This window comes from Garra rufa, chromosome 21 (genome assembly GCF_049309525.1).
Source record: "Garra rufa chromosome 21, GarRuf1.0, whole genome shotgun sequence".
Taxonomy (NCBI): domain Eukaryota; kingdom Metazoa; phylum Chordata; class Actinopteri; order Cypriniformes; family Cyprinidae; genus Garra; species Garra rufa.
Genome location: NC_133381.1, coordinates 10,113,914 through 10,138,866, shown reverse-complemented (window position 1 = coordinate 10,138,866; position 24,953 = coordinate 10,113,914). Strand labels below are relative to the sequence as shown.

Genomic DNA, 24,953 nt, shown 5'->3' with positions numbered 1-24,953 from the left:
CAGAATTGCTAGATATAAAGTCAGAATTGTAGAAAATAGACTCACAATTGCAAGAAATGAAGTCAGAATTGGGAGATATAAACTCACAATTCTGACTTTTATTTCTCAGAACTTTTTCTTGCAATTACGAGTTTGTATCTCATAATTCTGGCTTTTTTTCTCGCAATTGCATCACATAAACTTGCAATTCTGACTTTTTTCTTGGAATTGTGGGATATAAACTCAAAATTGTGAGTTATAACTTTAGAATTGCTAGATATAAAGTCGGAATTGTGGGAAATAAACTCTCAATTCAGATTTTTTTTTCTCGCAATTGCGACATTGTATCTCACAATTCTGACTTTTTTTCTCTCGCAATTACGAGTTTGTATCTCATGATTCTGGCTTTTTTTCTCTGAATTACATCACATAAACTCGCAATTCTGAGGATATAAGGTCAGGATTGCGGGATATAAACTCAAAATTGTGAGAAAGTCAGAATTGCGAGATATAAACTCACAATTCTGACTTTTTTTTCACAATTGTGCCGTATCTCGCAATTCTGACTTTTTCTCAGAACTGTGAGATATAAATGCACGATTGCGAGTTAAAAATGCGAGATATAAAGTCAGAATTGTGGAATATAAACTCACAATTGCGAGAAATTAAGTCAGAATTGCGAGATATAAACTCTCAATTAAGATTTTCTTCTTTGAATTGCGACGTTGCATCTCGCAATTCTGACTTTTTTTTCTTCTCAGAATTGTAAGATATAAATTCGCAATTGCAAGTTATAAAGTCCAGTTCTGAGGAGAAAAAAAGACTGATATGTTCACAGAATTGTGAGTTTATATCACAATTCTGATTTCATTTCGTTTCTGACTTTATAATTGCGAGTTTATATCATGCAATTGCGACTTTATTTCTTAGAATTGCCAGTGTATATCACGTAATTCTGACTATGAGTTTATTGACTTTATAACTTATAATTCTGAGAAAAAGAAGTCAGAATTGTGTTTGTATTATGCAATTCTGAGAAAACAAATGATTCTTTGATATATACCATTGTTAAATGTTTTTGAAATAAGTGTCTTATGGACACGAAGGCTGCATTTATTTAATAAGTAAAATTAGTAAAATTGTGAAATAATATTGCAATTTAAAATAACTGTTTTCTATTTGAATATAATTTAAAATGTAATTTATTCTTGTCATTCAAAGCTGAATTTTCAGCATCATTACTCCAGTCTTCAGTGCCATATGATCCTTCAGAAATCATTCTAATATGCTGATTAATTTACTCGAAAACAGCTGTGATGTTAAATATTTTTTGGAAATTGTATTTTTTCAGAATTTTTTGATGAATAGAAAATTTAAAAGAGCAGCATTTATTTGAAATGGAAATCTTTTGTTACATTATAAATGCATTTACTGTCACTTTTGATCAAGTTAATGCATTTTTGCCTTACTGTCCCCAGACTTTTAAAAGTAGTTGGCATTTCAAGAGAATACCATGTAAATAAATTACATCATGCCCATTAAAATAAGACATTTGGTAAAACATTATAAGTTTTGGAACATTTTTATGTGCACAATAACTAAAATAATGTTGTTGTTTTTATTTTTCATTGACTTAGCAAACACCACTAATATTGCTCATATAAGCTGTATGTGAAGAATTGAAGATGGGCTATTTGACCCAGGAAACAACCACCTAACAATGACCTGGAAACCACCTTAGCATCATGACACCTCTCATATTTCCTTAAAGGGACTTACCCTCATGTTTTTTCCAAGCCTGTATGAATTTCTTTCTTGTGTTGAACGCAAATAAAGAAGATATCTTAAAGAATGTTTGTAACCAAACAGTTGCTGGTAGCCTTTAACATTCATAGTATGAAAGCCATGGCTACCAGTAACTGTTTGGTTACTACAGTGCATGCATAATTATTAGGCACGTTGATATTCTGGTCATATTTTTTTTCCAAGCACATTTTACAAATTCCAAACCACATCAGTCTTACTACTATCAATTCTGTATTTAATCATTTATAAGTGATATATAATTGACCATGAAAGCTAGAAGCGAAAAATTCCTTATATTCAGGTGTGCAGAATTATTAGGCAAGTTTTCTTTTACAGGTAAAATCAGCCAAAAAAGAGATTTAACTTATTAAATGACCATGAGAAGGATGAAATACTAGAATTTGCAAAGGTAAGACATGACTATTGGACAGTGAAATGCTCATTGGGTCAGCTCGGTCAGAAAAAAAAAAAAAAAACAAGTGGAGAAGAAAAGACATTAATTGCAAAAAAAAAAAAAAAAAAAATTAAGAATTAAGGTAAAGAATTAAGTGTGAAACCATCAGGAAACATTTATTCTCCAGCCCCAAATTTTTTCTAAAACTGTAACCTACCTGAAGTCTCAAGAAATACAAGGTGTCAGATTCTCTGAGACTCTATTTGGCTAAAAAATGACCCTCACTTAAGAATAACATGCTGAAGTGTTCTGAAACTGTAGTCTGTTTATATATATATATATATATATGCTTATAGACCGATAAGTTGAGAGAGACTGTTGAAGTACCAGCATCACATCCTCTTATACCACTCTTTCAAGAATTTATCTTCCAGAATCTGACATTTTTTGTCTCCTGTCCACAAAAGTCTGCCTTTCAGAGATGGACTTAAATGAACTCCCAAAACTTACCAGTCTGAGTTAAATCTCTTTTTTTGGCTCATTTTATCTTAAAAGAAAACATGCCTAATAATTATGCACACCTGAATGAGTTTTTCACTTACAGCCTTCATGGACAATTATAAATCACTTATAAATGATTAAATACAAAATGAATAGTGAAAAGATTGTTAAAGATTGATGTAGTTTGGAATTGGTTAAGTGTGCTTGGGGAAAAAAAAACATGAACAAAATATCAACGTGCCTAATAGTTATGCACACACTGTAAATATCTTTTATGTTCATACATGTTTGATCTAGGGCTGTCACTAACAAGTAAATGGTTGATTGTTCTGATGATTAATCGAATAACCAATTTTATTGAGGTAATAAAAATAAACCATTTTTAAGGCATTTAAAATGACTTAAAATACACATATAATAGCAATAAGACAATAACTGGTTCAAATAAAGTGTCGAAAGCAAGTAATCATCTGGTTTTATGTACATTTCGCATTATAACAAACGCCTGCAGAGCGCGCCAACGACCTGGCAATTTTTTTCTACTTTACTGTGCGATCTAATCCTCGTTTAATGTTTGCTAAATGCAGTTTAATTAAAAATCCAGTTAATCTTTAATATTTTCTATTTTTACGACAAAAAAAATCTGAATTCTTAAATATGTATACATCAAGCCGTGTAAACTCAGAGTGAGGGTTTGAGCTTTTATTTTGAAATCGCGATAAACAGTTAGCGTGTTGATGCTGATGGCATAGGTTTATAAATGATTTAACTTTTTTTTAAATGAACTTTTTTGCGATTGAATCGCAGGCTTTGTGAATTGACAAAAGCACTATGCTTCATTGTGATTATTAAATGGTTTTGATATTTTGTGCCGCATTAGAAAACTGCGTTTCATGTATTCTCCTTCGTGGAATGCGCCACTTCTGCTATTTTGCGGTTACTCGAATTGATCAATGAATCATTTCTGTCCTAGTTTGATACAGCAGGTTTAGTACTTGGAACTTGAGGGTGAGCAAATGATGACAGGATTTTCATTTTTAAGGGGAGACACTGCTGGCAAAAACAGTTTTTTTTTTTTTTTTTTTTTTTTTCATGGAACTGTCAAGTTTGAGATTTTGGCCTTTTTGGTTTTTCATAACGTGTTTTTTTTTTCAGACTAGTGGAAAGAAAACATCTAAAAGACATTAAGTGTTTATTTTATAGCACTTTATCTATTTGTGCCAAAAGATTTCAATTACAATGCATGTTTTTAAAGGCGTTTTCTCAAAATGAGTTTTTTCTCCTACATTGAGCCATAAATCTCCACTTCAGTAGCACTTACACACACCAAACTGTAAATTTTTATTCCTGTCTATATCCTGAAGGTTTTTACACAGACATTTGTACGTATATAATTTGCTTAATTATATGCAATATTTTTCATTTCACCCAAAATTGTGAAAATATATTGTTTTCTGTCTGCTCTAAGTATTTTCTGAATTATGGAGTGACAAAATAAGATAAAATCCTTCTGTAAAAACATTTGACTAGAAATGTATACAAATTGTGTGTATTTCATTAAATATTGCCTCACTTGCATATTTAAAGCTAACATTTTAGAAAACTTAAAATGTTTGCAATTGTCAGTGTAGGTAAGGCGTAGTTAATTTTGTTGTACCCTCTTCACCTGCAGTGTCTCTTTAAAGTCCCCCTGAAATCAAAATTAAAGTTTTTTGGCTTTTAGTATGAATATATTAGCCTTAAGATTATCTATAAGCTAGTGTGCTTCAAAACAATGGCAAAATTTGCGTTTACAAGATATGAGCATTCAAAACTTAGTCTCGTCACTTCCGCCAATATGAATCAAGGATTTGGATGATATCACCGTGCACTTCAGTTTCTCATCAAACGTTCTGTCCAATCAAATGCTCTCTAGAGTCCGTAGTGTCCCGCCCCCTACACAGAGACGCAATACACGGAGCAGATCATATGCGCTCATATGTGCGATCGGCATGTATTAAACTACACAGCCTCAGCATGATTATGATCACTATTTCGTTTTAGCAAGAGTTTCATATTGAATCTGTGGGATGATTTATTAGTCTGTGGCTGTCATAAGCTTACAAATGCGGCTTTACTGAGCTCAACGGCTCTGGCCGGAGCAGATATAAATGGAACGCTATTCAAAATAAGTGGGCGGGGCTGGGCGATATGTTTTTGTTTCAGTTAAAAGTACGTCGTCACATAGAATAACGCTGCGTGTTTCAAGGCACTTCAGTGGACCTTTAAGTGAACTATCACTTTAAATATGAGTGGTACGAATAAAAGTCTAGTCATCGTTGCATTTCCCCTCCAGATGCCTCATGTTTCCACACAGGAATGGTTTTAGTCTTCTTTTGCCATCAGCGATCATTATTTTGACAGTGTTTTAGGTCGAGTTAGTTCATCGCCAGAGTCGCTGTGCTTTAGAACTGTAAGGCTTCTTGTGACGGAGTGGCATATTAAACTGTGTGTGTGTTAAGCTGTTAGACTCTAATAAGCTGCCAAAGCAGGAGGTGTTAAAGAGCTGGAGAGAGAGAGAGGAGGTCTCGCTTTCACCTCCTCCTGTGACTCAAAGGCCAGTGTGTGTGCATATTCATGCTCAGGCTATTGTTGTTGCCTTACAGGTCAGATCTTTCAGATTACCCAGCATTCAGCTGGAAAAAACTGAGTCTTTGCTGACCCCGTGACCTGCAGTGCCTTGGAGAACAGTTTTTGTGTGTGTGAATGTGTTGAGGTTTTCACAGACAACCAAGGCCAAGGCAATGCAGAGAATGGCACAGAAATCGCTTGTGCATTTACTGAAAGAGAGATCGGGAAAAGATGGAATGGGAGGAAGTGCTCAAAAGGATGAGGACGGAGAAATGGAGGATGCCTTTTTTTAATTGAAAATGATCTGTTATGAAAGACAGATCCATCATGCATTTCTCTCATGGTCCTCTTCTGTCTGGAGGGTCGATATTTGTCCTTCAGCAGGATGGTTGAAATGGACTCATGTTTTTGTAGGATGGTTGTGTGTGTGTGTGCTCTGATCAGTTTCAGGTTGAGTGAGAGGGCACCGGTTCTTAAATCACTGAAGCGAGATGTGTCTCGGTGAGTTTGTCTCAGCGTGGGACTGGAAGTCTGTTTGTGTCTCTTTCTCGGCTCAGAATCTGCTGCCGCTCTGACTGAGGGAGACTGGCAGCTCCACGCAGATGCTTTCTGATTGAAAAACACTTTTTTTAAACCTCAAAGGGACGACAAAACACAATAAACTCTTACCGGTTTGAAGTTACAGACTCCTGTCACCTGGAGTCTAGTCAGGATTAAATGCAGCATGAAAATTGACCCTATTTTTGTGCATGATTAATCTAAAGAAAGCCTACAATTACATTTGCTTCTCTAGTTAACTTGTCTGTTGATGTATCCAAGTTCATAAAATCAAAATTTGTGTTGTTTGGCATTAATCTAGGCTATTATGGTTGCTTGTCGAGGCATTCTGTAAGCAATGCTCATATGATTGCTTGGTAAAAGCGCATGTCTTAAATATAACACTTAAAGGTGCCATAGAATGGAAAACTGTATTTACCTTGGCATAGTTGAATAATAACAGTTCAGTACATGGACATGATATACGACGAGTCTCAAACACCACCATTTCCTCCTTATATAATTCTGGTGTTTGCAAAAGACCACTGAAAAATAGGTTTATTTCAACAACACTGAATAGATCGTTAATAGTTACGCCCCCAACATTTGCATAGCCCAATTATCAGTAACCTCAGTGCATCAGTAAAATAAGGCGAGCCATTGAAGGGACATAGTTAGCTTAATGCTAGTGGTAGCCTGTTACATTGCCGTACATAAGATTTCACTTACCACATAAACGGAGAGATGACTGCACTGATGGTGGCGAATGATTTACAGATCCTGATCACTAACAAGCATCAAAACTTGTGTGGTAAGTACTTGTGTCGCTGCAGTATAACGTTACACAGATCACATGCGATCACAATAGTGAGAGTAAAATGTTGTGGGTTCAAAACGGATTCAGCAAACCGCATATTAAAAGCGGCCAGAGCTCCGTAAATATATATTTCCTCCATGTGCCAGCTATTGAGATGAGCAGCTCTGTGAAACAGCCAATCAGAGCAGAGCTCATCATTAATATTCACGAACCTTCCATATAAGGCAATAACAGAGCATTTCATTCTAGGGGCAAATCCTAGGTTGTAAATGGACCTGTAAAACCGTTTCTGGAGATTTTTTGCCCTTTCCTATGCTATATACCTTCTATGTAGATATCCGAGAACAATTTAAAATATTGTTTCAATGCATTCTATGGCACCTTTAAACTATCTATTAAAAGTTTGGGGTCGGTAAGATTTTTAAGAGAAAATGTTAAGAGCAAAATCTTTTGATTTGAATCGCAACTTAAGCATTTGATTCAATTTGCGACTTCATAGTTGGTTCGCAAATGATTTGGTTCAGATCAGGACTTTTAGAGCGGGTTCGCAAATCATTTTATTTGAATCGCAACTTTGGAGCGGGTTCGCAAATCATTTGATTCAGATCAGGACTTTAGACCGGGTTAAAAAAATGTGTTCTCTTTAATTCAGCAAGGATCCATTAAATTGATCAGAAGTGACTGTAAAGACGTTTATTGTGTTACAAATGCTGTTCTTTTGAACTTTCAACTCATCAAAGAATCTTGAAAGAAGATATATGACAGTTTTAACAATAATAATAAGCAACACAAACATTAATAAGTTTCTTAAGCAACAAATCAGCATATTAGGATGATTTCTGAAGGATTGTTCTGAAGGATTCAGCTTTGCATCACAGGAATAAATTGTATTTAAAATTCAAATAGAAAACAGTTAATTTAAATTGTAATAATATTTAGCAAATTTGGCTATTTTTACTACATTTTTGATCAAATTTTAAAAAAATAGATCAATGTTTTAAAAATCCCTCGCTATTAACTTCATTGATAATATCATAGTCCAACGTGTTGAATTTTGTGAATATTAACATTATCTAAGTAAAATGTATTGCTAATTCAGTTTCAAGTTGTCTTTAAGGCTAGCAAAGACTGTCATGAAAATATTGATTTATCCGTTTGTTGTTTTTCCAGCCAAATAAATGCTGTGAAGCTTATTTGAATAGTACGATAGCTCCCTCTAGTGGCTAAAATCCTGTTACTTTGTCAGCTGTCCTCTGGTTTCATCTGGACTGTGTCTTTCTGTACAGGTGTAAGGTGGCGTTATGCCCACTGGAGGATTCTGGGGGCTGTAGTTTCCTGTTGCTAAGCTCAGTGAACAGCAGACTAGGAGGACAGAGCTGCTATGGCTTTGATTGACAAACACAAGGTCAAACGGCAAAGACTTGACAGAATCTGCGAAGGTAAGAAATCTCCAAGTGTCCCTTAAGCACTGTGGTATCATGCATGGTACCATGGTGCAGTGATGATATCAGATGACAATACATAATCATACATTTGAATGCTTTTTACACTATGTGTCCAAAATACACTACCAGTCAAAAGGTTTTTAATGTTGTCTAAAAAATTCTCTTATTTGATCCAAAATACAACAAAAGCATTAATATTGTGAAATATTTTTACTATTTATTTAAATGTATTTTAAAATGCAATTTTATTCCTGTGATCAAAGAAACATTTTGCTGTTCAAGAAACATTGTTGTTATTATTATTATTATTATTATTATTATTATCATTATTTAAAACTGTTGAGTACCTTTTTTCAGGATTCTTTAATGAATAGAAAAATCCAAAGATCAGCATTTATCTGAAATAAAAAGCTTTTGTAACATTTATACATTATACCATTCAATAGCTTGGACTCAGTATAATTTAAGGAATTATAAAGAAATTATATAAATGAATACTTTAATTTAGCAAGGATGCTTTAAATTGAACGTGATGATAAAGACATTTATAATGTTACAAAAGCTTACTATTTCAGATAAATGCTGTTCTTCTGAACTTTCTATTCATCAAAGAATCCTAAAAAACATTCTACTCTGCTGTTTACGACATAATTATAATATTAAATTTTTTTTTTTTAACAGCAAATCAGAATATTAGAATGATTTCCGAAGGATCTTGTGACTGGAGTAATGCTAAAAATTCAGCATTGAAATCACTGAAATAAATTACATTTTTAAATATATTCAAATAGAAAACAGTTATTTTGAATAGTAAAAATATTTCAAAATTTTACTATTTTCCCTGTACTTTAAATCAAATAAATGCAGGTTTGATGAGCAGAAGAGAAAAACATTAAAAATCTTGCCGTTTAAAAACTTTTGACTGATAGTGTACTTCGAATTTTTTTTATGCAGTACAGTTCCTGCTCACCAAGGCTGCATTTATTGGATAAAAAAAACCAGTAAAAACAGCAATTTTGTGAAATATTTGTATTATTTAAAATAAGCGTGTTCTATTTAAATATATTTTAAAATCGAATTAATTCCTGTGACACAAATCTGAATTTTCAGCATCATTACTTCAGTCTCCAATGTCACATGATCCTTCAGAAATCATTCTAATATGCTTATTTGCTGCTTTAGAAACATAAATAGAAATTCAATGCATCCTTGCTGAATAAAAGTATATAAAAAAATTTTGAATGGTAATGTACTCTGGTACTATGGTAGTACTCTTGTACTATTAGTACTTTTTTATAGTGTGTTTCTAAGCTCTACACAACTTAAAAGACTTTAATAATTCGTCAAAAACTGGAGTGTGTGTGTGTGTGTGTGTGTGTGTGTGTGTGTGTGTGTGTGTGTGTGTACCTGGTATTCATCACGTTATGGGGACCAAATGTCCCCACAAGGATAGTAATACCAGTAGATTTTGACCTCGTGGGGACATTTCTTAGGCCCATATGAGGAAACAGGCTTATAAATCATGCACAATGAGTTTTTTTGAGGAAGTAAAGGTGTGCACAATCTCCTGTGAGGGCTAGGTTTAGGTGTAGGGTAGGTGTAGGGCCATAGAAAATACGGTTTGTACAGTATAAAAACCATTACGCCTATGGAATGTCCCCATAAAACATGTAAACCCAACGTGTGTGTGTGTGTGTGTGTGTGTGTGTGTGTGTGTGTGTGTGTGTGTGTGTTTGCGTGTGTGATAAATGATGTCATCTCGGGTTTCCTGAGAAAGTTTTTCCAGCTTCCCAAAATGATCTTATTGGTCCCATTTGAGAGTCATCAGAGGCAGATTAAAAAACCAAAGGAATAACTAGTGAAACTAAATGCACATTTACCCTGAAACACATGCTGAACGTTCACCAAAGTTGACATCAGTCACGATGATGCAATGTTCCTCTAATGGGGCAGGAACTTAAATTACTGTCTAAACCCCATATCGCATATACATCGACACACACATACACGCAATCAATCTGTAATCCCCCAACGGTGGGAAACTTTTCCATCCATTCCACGGAAAAACCTCGGTTTGGCATCTCTTCCCCGCTGCCTGATATTATAAGCGTATAAAAGTTTGCATTTGGCTCCTGGACCCCCTCGCTGGGACTCCTGAATGCGGTCGATCTGGCAGCCTTGCGTTTTCTTCCTCGCACATCAATTAGACCCACAGTTAGGAAACCGAGGAGGGAAAATGTGCCTCTGGGGATGTTGTAAACTACACTGTGTACAAAGAGGAAGGGCCAGAGAGTCATTGGTTTTTTGGTCTGACAGGGTGTAGTTTTCAGATGTGAGATGGCCTCTACTGACCGCTGAAATCTTGCTTTATGTGTTTATTTAGTTTTTCATTTTGGCCATTTTTAGTCACCATGACATGCATGTTTCTGGACGTACTGTTGCTGCTGATTCATCTGTGCGGATTATCCCAAAGAAAAACTGTTTGCTTTTGTAATCTTTAACCAAAACATGCTCGTCTTCTGAAACCGTTGACGTCATTGCGTAACGTTAACCAATAGTCAAATAGCACTTTAGACAGTGTTTTAGTAAACTTGTAATCGCTCCGTCTCCATTCTGGTATGGAACGGCTCTTTTTGACAATTGCTGAGTCGTCCCACATTTTTTTCTTGTTGAATAATACTGTTTTACTTGGAAATGCATCACATTGTGGAAATAAAATGAGTTTGCGAATTGCCGTGCTTTTTAAAATGTTTCAATTTGTATTTTGTTGCTTGTTTTTTTTTTTCAAAAAGCTGAAGGATGAGTTGAAATTATTTTTTGTAATCAGCATTGTACCAGCAATGCTTGAACTTGTATTGAACCTGCAACATCCTTTTAATGCTATGCTTATTGTCCTTGTTGCATTCAAAGACAAACTCTCATTCATGCTTACATTAACAAATAAACCTTTTTATTTGAATGTAGACGTTCTCAGTAGGACTGCACGATTTAAGAGAGAAAATAATAAAAATTATTATTATTATTATGATTATTATTTTTTTTTATTAATATTGATAAATATTATCGTATTATTATTTATTATTATTATTATTATATATTTTATTGTATTAAATAAAATATGATTTACTATAGATTTCATTATAAAATAAAAAATTGAGAATTTAAAGAAAAATATTATTACTAGTAGTAGTATGTACTGTTTTATTTTAGAGTGATACATTACAACAGTAACACATTTTTTATTTTATTTAATATAATTTAAATAAGTTATTATTTTTATTATTAGTATAAATATTATTAAATTTATTGTATTAAAAAATTGGTATATTTGAGGAAAATATTATTATTACTAGTAGTAGTAAATACTATATTTTAAAGTGAAATAATACAGCAGGAATACATTTTATATTTTATTTAATATAATATAAATAAGTTGTTGTTATATTTGTTTTATTGTATTAAAATATGGTTTATTAATGTAATATCTTTGTATTATTTCACTATAATATAAAAAATAGTATTTAATTTTTTTTATTATTATAATAGTAGTAAATACTATTTTTATTTTACACTGAAATATTACAACAGTAATATTTTTTATTTAATATAATACAAATAATACAAGTTAGTATCATTTTTATTATTAGAAATATTATTTTATTGTATTAATTAATGGTTTATTATTGTAATATTTCACTATAAAACGATACTATTTTTATTTTACAGTGAAATATTAGAAGTAATGTGTTTTTATTTAATTTAATAAAATAAGTTATTATTGTTATTTTAAATATAATTGTATTTGTTTTATTTTTAATAAATAAAATATGATATACTACTATTGTAATTCACTATAAAATATTTGTTTTTCACTATTTTTATTTTACAGTGAAATATTACAACAGGAATATATTTTTGATTTAATATAATACAAAAAATAATGAAAGTTATTTTTGTTATTATTAGAACTATTTATTTTATTGTATTAAAATATGCTTTATTTATTATTATTATTATTATTGTAATATTTCACTATAAAAAGTATTTAAGGAAAATTATTATTACTAGTAATAGTAATAATAATTCATTATTATTTTATTTATTTTATTGTATTAAATAAAATATGGTTTATTACTATTGTAATATTCCACTATAAAATAAAAAATGTATTAGAGTATTTGAGTATTTAGGAAAAAAAATATTATTATAGTACTAGTAAATAATATTTTTATTTTACGCTCAAATATTACAACAGTATCACATTTTATTTATTATAATATAAATAATAACAAATTATTGTTATTATATCTGTTTATATTAGTGCAACTTCTTCATTTTCAAGCGTTAAACAATACACATAAAAACACAGGGCATATTTTTATTAAATTAAACCACAGATTTGATAATTGCACTAAGCCATATTTGTGATTTGATTTTTTTTTTTTTTTCGATTAACTGTCCAGCCCTAGTTCACAGATGGATGAAGTCTATAATTTTCACTCATTTTCAGTAAATTGAAAATTTACTGAAAATGTAAATTTTCCAACTTACTGATCTTCCAATAAATTGTAATTTATTGGAAGATCAGTAAGTTCCTCCAGGATGTGTTTCATTGAGAGATTTTTAGCTATCACATTTTATTTATTATAATATAAATAATAACAAATTATTGTTATTATATCTGTTTATATTAGTGCAACTTCTTCATTTTCAAGCGTTAAACAATACACATAAAAACACAGGGCATATTTTTATTAAATTAAACCACAGATTTGATAATTGCACTAAGCCATATTTGTGATTTGATTTTTTTTTTTTTTTCGATTAACTGTCCAGCCCTAGTTCACAGATGGATGAAGTCTATAATTTTCACTCATTTTCAGTAAATTGAAAATTTACTGAAAATGTAAATTTTCCAACTTACTGATCTTCCAATAAATTGTAATTTATTGGAAGATCAGTAAGTTCCTCCAGGATGTGTTTCATTGAGAGATTTTTAGCTATTTTGCGGTGGTGTCCCCTATCACTGAAGTTAAGTAGTGCTTCCAAGTAGTGCAAGTGTGTGACACATTAAACAGCAGGTAAAGTTTCAAAGAGATAGTTGGAGTCTGAAAGATCAGGTGTCAGAAACGGGAGTCGTACAGCTCCAACACAAAGCCTGCAGTCATCACATCTGCAGCCGCTGGCTCGTTAAACGCATGACTCGCTTTCCCAGAGTTGGAAAAGCAGACTACTTCAGTATACCTCCTATAATGAAGAAATGTCAAGTCTCCCTCTTTCCTTTTTTGAAAAAGAGCCTTATTACAACACCACGATGGGACTCCCCAAGGGAATCTGCTGGCAGAAGAGAAATCAGCAGAAAAGAAGAAATGGAGAGAAATGTGGAAGTTAAGTTGTGAATGTCTGAATAGAGAGCTGTCAGCTGCATCGCTGTGCAGAGGCTGCCTGAGAAAAACATATTAAATGGTGTAAAATCTGAGAGCTCTAGCTGTTGAATAGTAGAATGGCTACCTGAGTGGGTACCTAAATTGGACTGCATTGTTTTTCCTGAATGAATGTTGTGGATCTGTATGTGTGCATGAACCAAGGTTGCCGTGCTTCTGAGAAGAAAAGAGACGAGGCTCAATACAAAAAGTTGATTGTGTTCTCTTGTGGCTCTTGTGATTATAATGGAAGATGAGGGTATTCAGATTATTATAGTAGATGACAAGTAAATGTTTAATACCCTTGCTGGAAAAACAGGTCAAGCTGGTTTTTCTGGAACAGACACAGATGGTCTACCATATCAAATTTAGACCTACTAGTTACCAGAACAGCTAATGGCCATTTAAGACCAGTGATATTATTGAAAACTAAAACAATTACAAAAATGTTTTTGGTAACTGAAATAAAGCTAAAATATGATCAAATATAAATATAGAAGGACAAAATGTAACCGTTTTTTTTATTTAATAAATAATATAATAAATAATAATAGTAATAATAATAACATTTATAACTAATCATATTTATAATAAATAATTCAGACCAGCTAATGGCCATTTAAGACCAGTGATATTATTGAAAACTAAAATTATTACAAAATGTTTTTGGTAACTAAAATAAAGCTGAAATATGATAAAATATAATTATGGGAGGAAAAAATTTAAACAATTTGTTAAAAGAAATAATAAAAAAATAATATAATTAATAATAGTAATAGTAATAATAATAATAATAATAATAATAATAATAAAATGTTTATTTAATAATCTTTATAATAAATAATTCAGACCAGCTAATGGCCATTTAAGACCAGTGATATAACTGAAAACTTTATTATTATTAAAAATTATTTAAAAAATGTTTTTTCGGAAACTGAAACAAAAATGAAATATGACAAAATATAAATATAGGAGGAAAACATAACAAATAATAAAAAATAAAATACTAATAAAGCTAAAATATGATTAAAATATAATTATGGGAGGACAAAATGTAAAAAAAATAAAAGAAAAAAATAATAACAAATAAAATAAATCATATAACAATAAATAATAATAATAATAGTAATAATAATACAATTTATAATTGATAATATTTATAATAAATTCAGACCAGCTAATGGCAATTTTATTAAAATTAAATACATAATAATAATAATAATAATAATAATAATAATAATAATACAAATAATAAAATGTATAATTAATAATATTATTAATAATAAAATTATTCATTCTAAAAAATATTAAAAATTATATACTAAAATGAACTTTAAGCTAAAATAAATACACTACCAGTCAAAAGTAAGATTTTTTTTTTTTTTTAAAGAAGTCTCTTCTGCTCACCAAGCCTGCATTTATTTGATCCAAAATACAACAAAAGCAGTAATATTGTAAAATATTTTTTACTATTTAAAATAACTGTTTTCTATTTAAATATATTTTGAAATGTAATTTATTTCTGCCATTAAAGCAAAATTTTCAGCATCATTACTCCAGGATCATGATCCTTTAGAAACCATCATAATATTCTGATTTGCTGTTCAAGAAACATTTTTTATGATTATTATCAATATTTAAAACAGATCTTTGGATCTTTGATGAATAGAAAGTAGTCAGTAATAAAAAGCTTTTGTAACATTATACATTATTCCATTAATACTTTTATTTAGCAAGGATGCTTTAAAGTGATCAAAAGTGATGATAAAGACATTTATAATGTTACAAAATACTTCTATTTCAGATAAAACCTGAAGAAAAAAAACAGCTGTTTTCAACATGAAAATAATAACATTAAATGTTTTTAAGCAGCAAATCAGAATATTAGAATGATTTCTGAAGGATCTGTGACTGGAGTAATGATGCTAAAAAATCAGCTTTGAAATCACAGAAATAAATTACATTTTAAAAATATTCAAATAGAAAAGAGTTATTTTAAATACTAAAAATATTTCATAATTTTACTGTTTTTTTCTGTACTATGGATCAAAAAAATGCAGGCTTGGTGAACAGAAGAGACTTCTTTAAAAACATAAAACCTTACTGTTCAAAAACTTTTGACTCGTAGTGTGTTAATGTTAAAGTGCTAAAATTGCTAAAACTGAAATAAAGAAATTACAAATTAAAAATGACAAAAGCAAATAACAAAATGACTAAAAATTAAATTAAAAGCAAAATTCTAAATATTAAATAATACTATAATAGTGTGTAAATAATAATAAAACACAGACTGAAACCATGCCAAGAGCTTAAATCCTTTTTGTACACAGAGCATTTCTTTTAATCCAGTGTGAGCTGTTGTTGTCGTAACAAACTGAGAACATTTTGATCAATTGTCTTTTTATGAACAACTTTAATATATAAAAACACACACAGTGTATATAGCATTAAGAACTCCCAGCTGAACAAGAAAGTGAGTAAATTAGTTGAAGTAATGTTTCATTTCACCGCATTCTGCTTTTAATCACTTCATATCCTTTTTTTATGAATTCGCTTCCCTCAAAGAGCTCTCGTATTAGTAGTCATGTATAAAATTGCTTACACATGTATTCCCAGATAGGCAGAGAAGCTTGTTGAAGCCAAAACGTCCCACGGGGTTTTGTATTAGATTAGTCGCAGTCTCTCGGGCACAAAGGATTTATGAAAATTCTCTCTCTTTTCCTTTGTTTCTGTCTCTCTTTTGTTCCTTAAAGTTCTGCAGAAGGATAACTAAAGACATGCTGCCATGATACTGCTGTCCTTGATTATTATTATTTTTTCCATTGTGATGCAACTGTACTGATCCATGTTGTTTTTCTTTTTGGTAGTTGTGTAGCAGTTGTTAAAGAATCCAATATAATCCTCGCTGTGTGTGTAAGTGAAAATCACAAAGAGAAAGACTCTTCCAGAGTGATTTGATTTCATTTGGCTTTGTTACATACTCTCTCTTGCTCTGTGCCAAAACCTAGTGAACTAGTAAGGCATCAACACCACGCTCCAAAAGGTAGGCAGCATAATTGTAAGGGGGCTTGACATGTAGCAAACACAGAACAATTCAGTTTCAGAATGCAACGCAAACATTTCATCTGTTGCTGAAAAATAGTTTTAGGGGTGGGTGATATGGCTAAAATAACAATCACAATTTTTTTCACGATTCTTTGTAATGTTGGTTTTACTATTTTGCAAGTTGTCTGAGCAGTACAGCCAAACTAATTTCCCTGTTTCAAAGACAAGTAACAAAATATAAAATAAAAAGAATGGCATGTTTACGCCAAATTGGGCCTAGATAAAAAATTTTGTCATTTTTTTTTTTATTCTTTGTTATTAAAAATTAAAACTATTTTCTTAAGTAAACTTAATTTTTGATTGATTGAAGCTTTGACTCCTGGTCTTCATTACCACACCAGAACATTGGGTTCGGTTTCTGAAATTCCCCTTTCAGATGGTTTTATTTTTTTTTTATTTTATTCTTGTTATTAAAAGGAGTAGTTCACTTTCAGAACAAAAATGTACAGATAATGTACTTTTTTCAGTCGTAAAGAAATGATGTTTTTGGAGGAAAACATTTCAGGATTTCTCTCCATATAATGGACTTCTGTGGTGGCCCCGAGTTTGAACTTCCAAAATGAGCTTCAAAGGGCTCTAAATGATAACAGCCGTGGAAGAAGGGTCTTATCTAGCAAAACAATCGGTTATTTTATAAAAACATTTACAAATTATATACTTTTTAATCTCTACAGAGTACACACAGAGCTAGACAAGATGAGCATTTGAGATTAAGAAGTATATAAATTGTAATTCGATTTTTTTTTTTTTTTAAATAAACGATCGTTTTGCTAGATAAGACCCTTCTGTCCTCAGCTGTGATCGTTTAGAGCCATTTGAAGTTGCATTTTGGAAGTTCGGGGGCACCATAGAAGCAGTGTTGTTTTCGTCAACGATGACGATGACGAAATCATTTCGTTGACGCCACTTTTTTTCATGACGATAACGAGACGATGACGAGATAAAAATGGCTCGTTGATGACTAAAACATGACGAGACGTGTGTGCGTTTTCGTTGACGAGACGAGAATAGACGAAAATGTTAGTGGGTGGTCCGTCAGACGTTTAAAATGCATGACATTTCCGCTTATTGTGCATGCCAATTAAAACTTAAAAAGTATCTGCCGCTATGGCAAGCCGTTTTAGCATTAAATACTCTTTGCTATACTAGTATGGCAAGTCGTTTTAGCATTCCATCCTTGTTTGTCTTTTATGTTCTAAAACATTCCTTCATTATTGTAATTATTGGTGAAAATAGTCGATCCGGAAGCTCACATTGTGTTGAACTATAGATCTGCTATTTTCAGAACTTATAAGTGACACTACCCAACAGCAAAATACTTACTGACCTACATTAATTTGTTAAAAGACAATTTTTTTCCCTTTTTTTGACTAAAACTAGACTAAAACCTTTTTGACTTTTCGTCGACTAAAACTAGACTAAAACCTTTTTGACTTTTCGTCGACTAAAATTGGACTAAAACTAAGAAGCATTTTAGTCCAAAAGACTAAAACTAAGACTAAATCTAAGATGGTTGTCAAAAACAACACTGCATAGAAGTCCATTATATGGAGAGAAATTTCCTCAAAAAACAATTTTCTTACGACTGAAGAAAGACATGAACATCTTGGATGACAAGGAGGTGAGTACATTATGTGTAATTTTTTGTTCTGAAAGTGAACTACTCCTTTAAGAACAAAGATAGGCTAACCAACGCTCTCCATTGACTTTGCATTGCAGGAAGCGGACTCCTTGTCATTTCTGACTTATAACAAAAAATAGAACAATGTCTAAAAGCTGCTATGAGACAACGTGTACAGTAAACAAGCTAAAAACACATAACTACGTTTTTATAAGCTGTCGACCCAAAAAATTAGTGTTGGTCTAAATATCTGCCATTCTTTTTATTTTATATCTTGTTACCTTGCAAGGCTTTGAAACAGGGAATTAGTTTGGCTGTACTGCTCAGATAACTTGCAAACCAACATGACAAAGAATCGTCATGTCAAAGAATTTCTGAAAAAACATTGTGATATGATATTTTTGCCATACCACCCACCCCTAAATAGTGTATTCTAAAATAATGTGTTATGTATTTTTATGTGTCACTGGCTCAGCAACAAGCTGTCTCTACTGGTATTAGTTGATAGGGTTGAATATTTTTTTAGGTCACTTATGTCAAGGAAACTATATTGGGGCTCAGTTGCAATCTGGAAATGCTAACATATTCAGGTGCTGTTGATTCTAAAACAACAGGCTTAAAGCCAAAATGAAATTCCTGCCATAGATGTATTACAGGCATTAAACAGCGTTTCATAAAAGTGAAAGGATCAAAACAAGCGGAAGTGCTGGAAAGTCACTTTAAAACGGTGCAAAGCTTTAGCTGTTATCAAAATGCAGAGTGTATCACAATGACAGCAGATAGCCAAAGAATATGCCCTATTAATTTTATCCTCACAAGTCTCTTTCTCTTTCCCTCCCTCTCCATCTCTCTCTCTGGTGTTTGTGGGGATCAGAAGGGATTTGGGTGGAGTGTTTCAGTGGCAGGTGGACGAAATCTGTTCACAACAAAAAGCTTTTCCTAAACCGAAAACTCAAGATTCAACTGTTAACATTCATATTGTTGGAATGTTTTTCATGAAATGCTTATTTGCAAACCTTTAGATATTGTAGTATTACTTGATGTCCCAGATTTCGCCTTTCACCCCCTGTGGGTTTTATAATGCTTATCTTAATAACATAGCCATGCTTTCTCAGTGGGGAATATCAAAACATGGGGCGATGGTTTCTTTGTTTATGTAGAATGAGTGTCTAAAATAGTCTACAAGCAATAAAAGCAACACTCAATCCCATTGACTTTCATTGGATCCAGTGGGACATTTTTTGAAATATCTTATCTTGTGTTTCACAGGTATGGAATGGCATGAGAGGGAGTAAATCATGACAAAATTGTCTCTTTTTTTTTTTTGGGTGGACTGTCCCTTTAAAGGGTAGCTAAGTATTTTTATGTGGTTGTAATTAGGGCTGGCTGAGTTTTCTGATTTTATTGATTAATTACAATTTAATGTTTTGCTACGATTTTATTTTTTTTGGAAACAAGGATTCGTGAATTTGAACAGAAATATTAGCAAACATTAGAATTAGAAGAAAAAAAAACAATAGAATAGAACAATAGAAAAGCAGCGCAATTGAATAAAAAACGTGAAGAACTACTACTTTATGTCTGATATTTCATGTTTGCTTCATGGTGACAGGCTGAAAGCTGCTGTTCGTTGTTTTTACTGAATATTTACAGTTATAGTCTACTGGTGTTATATCTTCAATTTAAATTACCTTGACTTTTGAGATTTTTTTTTAAAGCATTTTTCTTGTATTATTTCTTAACATATAATATGTATAAGACAAGTTTGTACATAATGTAGTTGTAATTCACGCAGGTTTAACATTTACATTGTGTGGTGCACTTGAAATGCAATTTTCTTTTACTAGAGGGTTAATAAAGAAAAAGTAGCTGAAGTTAAATTTTCAAGCTGATTAATTAAAAATCATAAAAGAATCGAGAATCTGTCAAACCTTCTGAAATTTTTTATTTTATTTTAATTTCCGCCTTATTGCCCAGCCCTAGTTGTAATGTTTCTGAGAAATTACAGCATCCTTATGTAAGAGTGGTATTGCAGTTTGCATCAGGTCTGATTGGTTTTGTAATGAAGGTTATTTTTTTGTGCATCCGTATTGTGATCCATAAGTTTCCAGAAGCTTTGTGACCTCATTGTTGGTGTGCTGTGAAGGCTGTTTTGAGGCAGCACTGGTGATATAGCTGCACTGCTGTCGGCTCAGGTCATAACACGATAGATGAGTGGTGATGCCGGATCTCTGCATTTGTGTAGCTCTGCAAGCATTGCTGGCCCATCATAGGATTATTGTTCAATCAGGATTTGACGTTTCCTGACAGTGCTACACGATTCTGCCCTGCTGCATTAGATCTGTATTAGTTTCACTGGCCCACCCCACTGGCCCATCTCCTGAAGTCCAGCAAAGACCGCTTGCTTAATGCCAGCTGGCCGGGCTTTTGAAGCAAGCACAGACCACCTCAACCGTTGGCATCAGGTAAGCGTGTCCATGGCAGCATGTGTTCCCCTCCAAAGGGATTTCATTGTATTCATTATCATCAGGGACACATTTTGTGTGCGTTTGCATGTGACGTCACAAGGGTGAAGAGTGGATTTAAGCTGGCTTTATTTGGTCCGTAATCCCTCATAGCAATCTGAACGAGTAAAATGTTCGGAGTTGGAGCGGATCAGCTTCTCTGGATTATCACAAGCCCCTGCCTCCCCCACGCCAACCCTCCCTGTGTTAAAATTTTCCTTCCTGTCTCTGTGTTTCCTCTCTTTTTCTTTCCCTCTGTCTGTTCACGCTTGTCGCTTTGCATTGCCAGAATGGAGTAGTCAGGCAGGCTTTGACTACCAACGTTATTTGTGAGAGCGCTCGGTGTCCTCTTTCCTGCTTCCATCACAACCAGCAGTATTCCCCAGATTAATTATTCACCGATCGCCAAGCAAGAGGAGCCATTTGATAGCCAGACCTTGCCTCTGTGATAGAGACGGGAGACAGAAATTACAACTGGACCACAGGTGAAAAGCGATCTGTTTTAATTTTTTTTTCTTTCACCCTCCTTCCTGCACCACTTGACATCAGCCTGCAACTAGAAACTGTAAGGAAAACCTTTCTCATTTTTCTTCCCTGTGAGTAAGGTATATCTCTTCCTCATGTTGATCTCCACTAAGCAGTTGCCGATCGGCCGCTCCCAGAGCTGGGACACGCTGGGTGGGAATGAGGGTCATTGGGAGCGTGGTGACAGTGTTTACGAGCAGCAGGCCCGGATGGCTGGTCGACGCAACTCGCTGAGCTACGGAGCGGATGCGGGAGGGGGATGGTATGAGCCACCGCCTGGAGTGCGTCCCCCTGACCTGGATTTGAAACGAGAGCAAGACTCCTACCAGGAATCTCTTTACAATCAGGGATATTTAGAACGTCTGGACCTACGTAACATTAGAAAGAGCTCTGTTCCCGAGTTGAACAGCCATTACGATCGGCCAACCATGGCTCACCGCGGTTCCCTGCCACCTCACGACTACTATCAGCAAGACTCAGGCATGCCACCGCGGCCAACCGAAGGTTTTTATCGTGGAGAGCAACCTCATTCTCTTAATAGGTCATCTTCGCATTACGGAATGATGGCTGGTCCTCGGCAACTCTGGGAACAGAGCTCAGGAGGTCGACCTGGTTCTGCTGCCCCAACACCTGGCATGCCTCCTCCCCCACCTCCAACTGCTCACGACATGGGTCGTATTTACAGAGAACCATCTCTGCCTGGACCTCCACCTGCTACTCCTGGCACTAAAATGATGCAGGATGGGCAGCGCATTCCAAGCCGAGCACCATCTCCAGCTCGTTATATAATGGAGCCAAGTTCTCCACGTTATGGTGCTGAGCCACCTGCCTCTCTCACTAGCCATTCAGTCTACAGCGATGTTAACGGAAGGCCGATTGATCCTCATCAGCCAACCGCCACCTGCCTGGTGGTCGAACCAGTTGCTCACGGAATGGACGGAACTGCCCGAGGTATGGTCATGCATCCGGAAAACCCTTCACCATACACCATACAGCAGCAAGCCCAACAACAGGCTCAACAACAAGCACAGCAACAAATGCAACAACAAATACAACAGCAGCAGCAAATGCAACAGGTTCAGCCAGTCCAGCAAATGCAACAAGCTCAGCCAGTGCAACAAATGCAGCAAGTTCAGCCAGTGCAACAAATGCAGCCAGTTCAACAAATGCAAATGCAACCAGTGCAGCAAATTCAGCAGGTACCACAGGTTCAGCCAATGCAGCAAGTTCCACATGTGCAACCCGTGGCACCCCCAAATCCTGTTTATGCTCCAGCTCCCCCTCCAGCCCCTACCCTAGTAAACACTCCAAGTGTGGCCACTATTCCTGCTCCATTGCCTCAACTTCCTGCTCAGCCTCCTCCCACTGTCCCTCAGACCCCAGTGGCTCCTGTAGACCCTAAAAAAAATGCAGACCCTGAGTTCCTGGCATTGCTGCAAAAAGAGGGCCTCTCGGAAAGCACCGTCACCTCTCTGCTGCAGCAAGGCTTTGACTCCACTGCAATGTTGGCTGTCATGGAGGAAAACGATGTGCGTTCAGTGGCACCGAACCTCGGACAAGCTCGGGTTCTGTCTCGTGTTGTGCTCGGCTGTAAGCGACCACCTGAAATCCTTCCTGCTACCCCCCTTCATCCCAGTGCTCCGGTCCGTGGCAGATCTAACAGCTTTAGCCATCGCAGTGATATTTACGTGCACCAGCCTCCACCCTTGACTCCAGGCTTGGAGTCCCAGTATATGCAGCCACCCTCTACCCCAATGCACACTATATCTCCAAGGATGGAAGGTTATAGTCGCAGACCCAGCAGTGCTCCCTCCCAGCAGCTTCTTGAGGCCAGTGGGTATCCTGGAGCCAGGTCTGCAGGAGCATACAGCGGAGCTGTGGTTCCAGTCCAGCCTCGGCCATTGTCAGGCTACAATCCACATTCTGGCTTACCCATGCCACCAATGTCCCAACAGGTAGGCATTCCATCACACCTACCAGGAATACCACCACAAATGGCCCCAATCCATGCAATGCCACATCCATTGCCAGCAGTTCCCCAACCAATGACTATGCCAACTTTGGCACCCCAGCAAGCTCCGAAGGCATACACCACCAACTATACCGTACCAATGGAGTTGATGAAAAGGGATCGGAGCTTGGCTACGATGTCACCCATGCATAGTCCGCACATAAGCCCACAATTAATGCGCAAGGCTGGAGCATCCTCAGACAGAGCCCTTGTACCAATTGGTGGTGCCGTCCCAGGCCAAAATGCAAGTCTGGCTAATCAGAAGCTCAGCCGGCGTACTGGTCCTCCGGTCATTGTCTCCACTATGGCTTCGCCAGACACAAGTAAATCAAAGCCCTCTTCCATTACCTTCTTCACGTTCTCCTTTCTTCCTCTCTTCCACCCCCTCCAAAGCTTCAGCTCCTAGCTGTCTGTGTCAGAGTGAGTGTGTGTGAATCATATGGTTGTGGGTTAATTGATTCAGTTATATTTTTTTCCCTTTGAACTTTTCAAAAATGCTGCATAGAGAATCCTTCTTTGAAGAATAAACAATGTTTTTTGTGTTTTTGTTGAAATAGCAATGAATTGAGTTAATGATGTTCCTAGACGCATTGTAAGATAAGACCAGGACATATTTTCTTAAAGATAATACTTTGAAATCAAAGCTTATGGAACTACTTAGGCTTAATTTTGTTTCAGATCAGATTCAGCTTTCTTTTTATACCTTGTTTTTGCAGAACTACACACCACTAAATATTAAATTTCTGTACTCTAAAAGTATGGTAAATTGTATTAGAATGTGCAAGCATGTTTTCATTATGTTGCCTTGTGGTTCAGTGGCCTGTTATGTTATTAGTCACTCACATTTCTTCAGTATTAGTCATTGTCAGCTCCAGGGTGTCAGTGACTGTTAGAATGTGTTTTATTTTGGCTTGGTATTCTGTATTACATTGCTTTTATGTATGTTCTGTAGTAGGCGTATCTAAACGGATTTGGAGTGACATGTTTTATTTTTTATTTTCATGGTTTGTCTTTGCCAGTTTAAACCCCTGTCACTATCTGCCCGTCGCAGCTGATCTGTCTGACTAAGATACTGTGAGTGAAGTGTAGCCTGTCAGTTAGCGGTAGAGCCTTTGATACATGTTTGATGTGAGCTGTCACTTCGAGCCATGCACAGGCAAGATCAGAATGATGGACTGGACCAGCACAGGGAGAGAATGACACTTTAGGTTTTTTTTGCCAAGCGCAGACTTCAATGGGAAATTTTGGTTGTGAGAAAAAACTAAGCATGTAGTTTTTCAGTGTACAGCTGACAGAGTGACGTTATTTATATGACATTTAAGAAAAGCAGTTTTCATTATTATAATGCATTATCGATGCGTTTTTGTAGGACAAATATCCATATTTAAAATGTAAAAATCACTTTTCACTAGCTAACTGTCATACTTGCAAGGCGTTCTGCGCAGTTGATGCGAAAACCAACGTTTGTTTACAGAAGCAAATTTTCTTTACTTTAGCAAAGAAAAACCACTCTCCTCTTGGCTTTTATCATAATCCTCCAAATTTTTTCTTTACAAATCCTCCTTTTGTCCTTGTAATTCATGACCAGTGTACGCTCCTGCGTACATCACTTCTCACTTCTTAACTGTGTATAACAGTTGGCGCAAGCTGGAAAAAAAGTGATTATTATATATTA

The 24,953-nt window shown here is 34.7% G+C and overlaps 1 protein-coding gene across 1 annotated transcript; it reads left to right on the top strand.

The window, feature by feature from the left end:
- The first annotated feature begins 21,281 nt into the window (after window positions 1-21,281).
- Window positions 21,282-23,725, top strand: LOC141296345 (uncharacterized). The gene has a single exon (XM_073827597.1). It carries the CDS (start codon window positions 21,363-21,365, stop codon window positions 23,682-23,684), a length of 2,322 nt encoding a protein of 773 aa, XP_073683698.1. The 5' UTR covers window positions 21,282-21,362; the 3' UTR covers window positions 23,685-23,725.
- The last annotated feature ends 1,228 nt before the right edge of the window (window positions 23,726-24,953 follow it).

Coding starts and splice junctions, on each gene's coding strand:
- LOC141296345 (XM_073827597.1), top strand. CDS start 21,363: ATGTTGATCTCCACTAAGCAGTTGCCGATCGGCCGCTCCCAGAGCTGG.